Genomic DNA, 8,130 nt, shown 5'->3' on the forward strand with positions numbered 1-8,130 from the left:
TCTCTCTCTCTCTCTCTCTCTCTCTCTCTCATGTCTGTCCGTCTGTCTGTTCATCCATCCTTCCCTCTATTCTATCATCTCAACCTATCAAGCACTCAAAGAGTTTTTTGACCCACGGTTCACTAGACTTCTCACTTGCTTCTAAAGCTACTTTAGATATTGGTAATCCATGTCACTGCTCGTAGAATGAAAGCATTCTGTTCCCTCCCCATTTGCACATAAGCTACACAACTCCCACAATGTTGCCAATTCGATACAGCAATATAGGACATCTACTGTACAACCCATATAAAAATATAGCGTATTCATCCACCCTGTTTTAGATCTCTTCACCAGAGAGAAGTATCTTATAACTTTTAGCAGTTCATAAAGCCACTATCACCCATCATGTCAAGTTTTGCCTCACAGATGCATTTGTTTGATATCAGTAAAACATTTTCCTTTCCCCTTCCATTCTTTTCTTCCACTTTATTTTACTTCTTTTATGTGTGTGTGTGTGTGTGTATATATATACATGTATATGTTAGTGCAAAATGACTACTGGCATAAGCCTGATGATGGCAGATGGGATTCTGCCGAAACGTCGCTTCTACCCTTTTAGGGATATATCCACAATTACACGGGAAGAAACCCGAAATATTAACTATACACACATACATACCCGTGAAAACTTACATAAACAAATATATATACATATATATACATACATATACACACACACACACACGCACATATATATATATACACACATACATGTATGTATATGTATGTATGTATTCACATGTTGGTCAAAGACCATAACAATGGTTTACTTGCCTAGACATCATCCCACTTCATATCCTTCATATCCTTAGTCTGTATTGTTAGCTAGTGTCAGCTTGCATTACAATGGTTTTTGGGCTGTGCTTCCACGAGTAATGAAAAAAATAAAAAGTCCAAAAGGGGGGAAAAAAAAAAAGAAGAAGAGATTATTTGACAAAAAAAAAATCAGATGTCTATGAGTATTAATTACCCAGGACAGTACAAGTAGGAAATATAAAAATAGAATCTACTGGTTTTTATTCTCAGCCTTTCCAAACATCTATCCAAAATAGATGAGATCTTTCTTTGCATTTGACATGTTCTAATTTTTTTCTCAGGAACCTATCAAAATGACCTCAAAAATTCTGAAACTGACCTCTAATATCCATTGTCCATTGCTTACCTGTCTTCTAAACAATTATTCTTTTCTGAAATCAGGTAGCAGACACCCAAATTACTTCTTCATTCCAGTTGCTAACAGGACCTCCAAGATGGAATAAAGATAACACCTATAGGAGAAATTCTGGAACAAAGATAACACTTACAGGAGAAATTCTGGAATAAAGATAACACCTATAGGAGAAATTTCTCATCTGGAGAAATTCACCATTACCTTTTTCTCTTCAGAAAAGCAAGCAATCAGACTAACAAGAAATAACATCTACTTCTCCTTCCAACAGTGTACCAAGAAACACTTAAGAAATATTTCAGTGTCATGTTTTATACCTTTGGGAGACATTCTTATGAGGCCGTTTCCAGTCAAGAAAGGTAACTGAAAAAGCTACAGAAGATATGGTTGAAGTAAAGAAATCAGTGCTTTATATCTTTCCATCTAATATGTACTGTTATGATCTATGTCATGTATAAGATAGTGAAAGATTATAATGATGATGTTGAGAAGTAGTGTGGAATAGTGGTTAACAAAGTTGAAAGGGGGCAGAGGGACCCAAGCTTTAGATTAGCCTCAACTACAGAAGGTCATTGGTTAACTTTGGGCTACTTTCTTTAAAAAGGTCAACCTCCCCTAAAAATCCAAACACCAAAATGGACATAAATGGACGATGAAAACAATACAATGAAATATTTGAATTTATGGCAACAATGTACATCGAAAAGGTTCCTCACATCTCCACTTTATGTAATAGGTTTGCTTTTGACTTTCCATACGTAAATTCAACCACCATATATGCTTGTGTACTTATGTTCTTATTAACATACAGTGCAAAGCATGTTTAGTTTTACCATTTGCTTCATTGACGAATTTATGAATCACTATATGGTATGATCCTCAAATAGTTCACCTTTCAAGATAAGTTTGTTGTACAAATAAAACCCATATTTTTGTGTTTCTCAGAGGCCAAATTCTTGTGAATCCATCCCTTAGAAGGGAAAACCTTTTTTAGTTCTTTTGTTTTGATTGGATCTACAGTAGGGGTGGGTTCTACTTACCTTTACTACCAATTTGCAATGGGCGGGTAGGCTCACTTCTGGACATGTGCAGATCATCCATTATGACATCTGGGTGGGTGGGCGGAGCCTCCTGCCACTTTTACTACCGGCTCGCAAGAACCGGACAGAACTGGGAGCAACCCACCACTGATCTACAGTCAACAACAGTATGATATTCCTAGAATTGATGAGGTCAAAATGTTGACACCATATTTTTTTTTCATTTGGAAGAGGTATGGGTACAGTTTCATTGGAAAATGGGAGACTTAAGCCTTGATAGTCACATTGCTCTATAAAACTTACTTTCCAAATAGGAAAACATAGCCAGTTCTTTGCAGTCAAACATATTCCTTTATTTGTTCATTAGAATTATTCATCTCTTTTGTTCTTGAGTATTTCATTTTAATCCATAAATGACATGCTATGACTAACTCCTCAAGACCTTCAGGGAACAATGAAAGGCTAAAGCCTCTATAAAGTGTAAAGCACTCATGTTTCCACTAAAACTAGAGCTCCAATGTCCCAAAAGGAAATATTGACTTATATGTTTGATTGTGCTTATATCAGCAGCCATGGATGGGAGGTGAGGTGCTGAAGTTCACTACCACTGCCATTATACATACAATAGTAGGAACTACAATACCAAATAAAATTATCTGAAACAAGCAATGTTTTTTTTAAAAAAAATCTACTCATCCTTCTACTTCTTTCTGAGACCAGTGGGAAAACATTAATTTCTTCCTCACCCGTCCCATCGCCTCTTTCATTTCCCGATTTCTTAGAGAATATATCATAGGATTAAGGAAAGGCGTGATTGTGGTATAAAATACAGAAGACACCTTGTCCAGAGTGGTACTGAAGATGGGAACAAGGTACACAAAGAGGCAAGGCAGGAAGAAAAGGCTGACCACTGTCAAGTGAGAGCTACAGGTGTACAGAGCCTTCCCTCCACTCTCCTTGAAGCGGCCTTGAAGCGTGCTCAGGATGATGCCGTAGGAGATCAGCAAGATGACGAAACAAACCAGGGAGAGCAAGCCACTGTTGGCCACCATGAGTATCTCAGTGACATGGGTATCAACACAAGCCAATTTGACTACCTGTGGAACATCACAAAAGAAATTGTCCACTTTATTTGGCCCACAGAATGGCAGCCGTAGGACCAGGAACACCTGGCTGGAAGAATGGAGGAGGCCTCCAACCCAACACCAACACAGGAGTCTAATGCAGCGTGGTCTGTTCATTGTGGTTGTGTACGTCAGTGGATGACAAATCGCTACATAGCGATCGTAGGCCATGAGGGTTAGGAGGAGCATCTCTGTACCTCCAAAGAAGTGTAGGAAAAAGAGTTGGGACATGCAGCATCCAAATGAAATGGTTCTGCCACAGGTGACCAGATCTGTTGCTACTTTGGGGACTACCACTGAACCCACAGATGTATCAATGATGGATAAATTGGATAAGAAAAAATACATGGGCAGTTTTTTAAGATGTGGATCTACACGCACAGTCAGTACAATGAGAAGATTGCCAAACAGAATGGCAGCATAGCACAACATGACCAGGGCAAACAGAAGGAGCTGAATGGACCGAGACCTGGAGAGACCCAGTAAGATGAATTCGGTGACTCTGGAGGCATTCATGAAGGTGGCAGGACCTTGCAAGAAGAAACAAGAAATCTTTGTCATTACAACTTTCTCATACTAATCAGTGACAACATGGAACAGTGAACAATATTGTTTTTCTATTTGAATAAAAAGTAAAATGTACTCCTTCTGTCATGTAATGCAAAGAGAAAATATTGAAATGAACATTTTTTTTTTACAATAGTTTGCAGTGAATTATTTCCTTTCACATTCTGCTCTGGCTTACATTACGCCTGAAGCCTTATTGTGGACTAGGGATGCTGGGTTTTGTAGTTCTGGAATGTTTGGCTATTTACAGTTCCACAGTCCAGCTGGGGAAAAATCCATCATTTTAACTAAAGTGAGCTGAGATTCTGGAACCCTAATACCAGGAGTGAAATCCAGCAAATTCTGGAAATTTTGAGCAATTCGGAGAACTGGCAGCGGAAATTTTGAGTAGTTCGGAGAACCGGCAAATACCACCTCTGGCTGGCCCCAGAGTGGGGTGGGAATGGAGATTTTGCAGTATCCTTCCCCTACCACGCCCACCAAGCCATGCCCACAGAACCGGTAGTAAAAAAATTTGGATTTCACCACTGCCTAATACCACCATCACCAAATATTGAGCTTTATGGTCTCAATATTTCATTTCGTAGATCACCGAGTCTCATTAAAGCTTCTTCTGTTAAACTTGAACTTTATTCACCTTATTAAAAGGGTTAATTTATTATTGGGTGACTGTCTTTCCCAGGCCTGGAAGGTGTATAAAAGAAGCATTTTCTTGTAGAATATCATATATATCTATAATAGATTATTACATATTAATATTAGTAGCAGTAGCAGTGAGTTCTAAGGGAATGGATTTGTTTTACATTTGAAAAACAATGAAATCTAAAGTCATACTTAACAACAAAGATATAGCTAATAAGTCAAAAGGAATTGGGTTGAGGATAATGAGAACTGATTCCTGCATCCAACTAAGATCCATCTAAGCTGTGATTCTTTGCAAGACTCTCTGTTTCTTGCTTCTATGAAAAAAACAGATAATGTATCTAATAAATTAGATACTGACATCCTTTTTCCTCTTTTCCAAACTACTTTCCCATTTTTTTCAAGGCGAAAATTAGCACCCTTTCAAAAATTCATACCCATTTGCCCAGAAACAATTCCACTGCAGAAAATATTTACATTTTGGAAATATTTCCAAATAATCACAAAAATTCAAGACATAATCTTGAAAACCTGATCCTGTACACAAACTACTAACACTTAACCAGGAAGGGGGGAAAAAAACCTCTCCATCATAAGATTAAACATGACCCAGCAAATAAAGCAAATAATTTTCAGGCTCATGTGAAATGTTTAGTTCATGAAATCATGCACATGACTGATCAGAAGCTAGTACAATGTTTCTGTGGAACTATTCTCCACAATATAAGTATATACTTGCAGTATAAAAGCATATAGATAATGTAATTAAAGTTTGTAAAGATATACAGTGCATATAGTTATACATGCAGATATACACATGGTATATATCTACTCTTTTATACTGCAGTGCAATTGCAGTGTTAAAATATTCTGGGCAACACTCACAGACACATATACACCCCTACCTATGAGACTTCTGTGATCCACAGGGCACTAAAGAGACTGCTTCATCTTCAGCATCCATATTTGCTATCATCTATGGAGATTCTAGGTCATCCAGGTCATGGTTGTCCCAAAGGTGCTTTTTCAAAAGGCAATTGGACTTTGTTTTTTGTTTTTTTCCTTGAAGACATTTTACTTTTCATCCAAGAAGCTTCTTCAGTTCTAAATCAGTTCAATTGCCTTTTGAAAAAAGCACCTTTGGGACATATTTGCCATTCTGTTGTTCTTTGGAGATGCCTGCTTGCTTCCAAAACTACCCTGGATGTTAATTTAGCAACAAGTTTCTAGGTTCCCAATAACACATAGGCAATAGAACACCCACAAGTCTTGCCAATTTGACCAAAAAGTAGGATACCTATAACCTATACTTCTCTCCAAAAGAAATGTATTATGTTTGCCAATCGATTTTGCATCTGTTCCCCGAAGGACACATATCTAAATGTTTTGGTACACCTGATTTGGGTTTCTAGCTGAGGGTTCACTTAAGGCATCCTTCTTTCAGGACAATTAAAAGAAGGAATCCCTGTTAATTGTGCTTTAATTTAGTTCAATAAAGTATGATTTCTCTATACAGCCAAGGTCCATCTAAGCCATAAATGCCCCAGCTTCATAGTTTTACAAAAACTTGTCAGTAGGATATTGATGTCTCTGTTCTCCTCTCTTCTGTCTTTCATAGTGTTCTCTCCTAGGGAAGAATTTCCCCTCTTTAAAACGATCCATCATGTGTTTCCTTCACTGGAAGTAACCTCAAAGACTTCCCAAAGTTAATACAACTTTTTAATCACTGTAGGTCATTACAAACATCAATCATACTTTGGATATAATTCCTGAGAAATCTGGGCTATGCACAAATATTGGCCAGGAGAGAAAACCAATTATGGAAAAACCAGCTAAGTATTTGTATACCCGCTAGTTCCAGCAAATAATTATCAGAGTTGTATCAGTCATTTACTGCAGTGCAATTCTACACAAGAATAAGTCTACTGAATTCAAGAAAAAATATGCCTAGTGTGAATATGTTTGGAGCTTGACAGCTGCTCTGAAACCCAAGAATGAAATATATATTGTGTTTGTAAAACACAGCCAGAGATATAATTCACTGACCTGCTAGATACTGAAGTCACTGCTTTTTACCATTGAAAATGTTGCTAATTTATTTTCATCCGGATTTGTGATCCTCTTTCATTTTTAAGAGATTGTTGGTTTGCATTTAATTTTAGATCCATTTCAGTGGTATTAGAATGAGAGATCCTTTCCACTAAGGTTTTTTTTTTTAATTATTATTATTTTTTAATTTGATTTATATGCCGCCCTTCTCTGGAGACTCAGGGCAGCTTACAATGCGTTAAGCAATAGCCTTCATACTTTTGTATATTTATACAGTCAGCTTATTGCCCCCACAAACTGGGTCCTCAATTTACCTACCTTAGAAAGGATGGAAGGCTGAGTCAACCTTGAGCCTGGCGAGATTCGAACCTGCAGTAATTGCAGGCAGCTGGTCTTAATAACAGGGTGCTTTAAACCACTGTACTACCAAGGCTGTACTACCAAGGCTCTACCAAGTTGAATGATGATTGACTGATTGATTGATTGATTGATTGATTAGGTGTCATCAAATCATTTTTGACTCCTAGTTACCATATGGAAAGATTCTTTCCAAGACACTAAGACATAAGTAACACCAGGAATTTATAATATACACTCCCTCCAAATTCTTCTTGTAGTTGTTAATCATGTATCGTATTGTAATGTTGAAAGCCACCCAGAGTTACTCTGTAGTAAGATGTTCCAAAGGTGCTTTTCAAAAGGCAATTGGACTTTGTTTTTTTGCTTGAAGATGTTTCACTTCTCAACCAAGAAGCTTCTTCAGTTCTGACTGAATAGTGAAGAATGGAAGGATTTATATCCCTTGAAAGGATCCTTCCATTCTCCACCATTCAGTCAGAACTGAAGAACTTCTTGGATGAGAAACAAAATTCTTCAAGCAAAAAAAAACCCAAAGTCCAATTGTCTTTTGAAAAAGCATCTTTGGGGCAACCATGATCTGGATAACTGAGACTCTCTGTAGACATCTGCAGCCAATAAATTTCATTTACAACAACAATCACAACCACAACAATAATATATGAGAAATTTATTTTAGGTCTTTTCCCTCCAGATCAGCACAACTATCATAACCTGGTTCCTCCCTAAGTAGACTTTTAAAGCCATCTCTCTTTCATGGTTACTTACTGTCCATTTCTTTGGGCCAAGACATTCTTCCCCTTCTTCTTCCCAGATTTGGTTTTGTGAGCTAGCACTGAACTGCATTAGGATATCTTCAGAGCTGAGGTTCCTGAGCGGTGAAGGAAAGCATAAAAAGAAAGAATAAAGGGGTATTAGGAACTTCAAATATTTATCTCCTAAGAATATCTTACACTTAGTGTTCTGGTGCAAAGGCAAACAACTGATTTGCTATGACAATTTCAAATGAAGCATTCAGATATAGTTCCTTTTAGAACTATGGAATTTTAGTCCCATGTTTTCCTGCTTCCCTTTATTCTCATTTCGTGCATAAATCCACCTTACCAAAAGAGGCCAGAGACATATTTCTATCAGTTGGAAC

At 37.4% G+C, this 8,130-nt stretch overlaps 1 protein-coding gene across 1 annotated transcript; it reads right to left on the reverse strand.

Annotated features, from left to right (window-relative positions):
• Positions 1 to 2,581: 2,581 nt before the first annotated feature.
• On the reverse strand, positions 2,582 to 7,866 carry LOC117662258 (olfactory receptor 4Q3-like). The gene is made up of 2 exons (XM_034411580.3): positions 7,758 to 7,866; positions 2,582 to 3,904 (listed from the first exon to the last, which is right to left on the reverse strand). Exons 1-2 carry the CDS (start codon positions 7,780 to 7,782, stop codon positions 2,943 to 2,945), a joined length of 987 nt encoding a protein of 328 aa, XP_034267471.1. The 5' UTR covers positions 7,783 to 7,866; the 3' UTR covers positions 2,582 to 2,942.
• Between the last annotated feature and the right edge of the window lie 264 nt (positions 7,867 to 8,130).

Source organism: Pantherophis guttatus, chromosome 4 (assembly GCF_059756535.1).
Source record: "Pantherophis guttatus breed Tessera chromosome 4, ASM5975653v1, whole genome shotgun sequence".
Classification (NCBI taxonomy): domain Eukaryota; kingdom Metazoa; phylum Chordata; class Lepidosauria; order Squamata; family Colubridae; genus Pantherophis; species Pantherophis guttatus.

What these genes read in the sequence shown, in the direction of transcription:
- LOC117662258 (XM_034411580.3), bottom strand. Translation starts at nt 7,782, where the DNA reads ATGTCTTGGCCCAAAGAAATGGACA. An exon ending in TTGGCCCAAAGAAATGGACA is followed by an intron (nt 3,905 to 7,757) that starts GTAAGTAACCAT and finishes TCTTCTTGCAAG; the next exon opens with GTCCTGCCACCTTCATGAAT.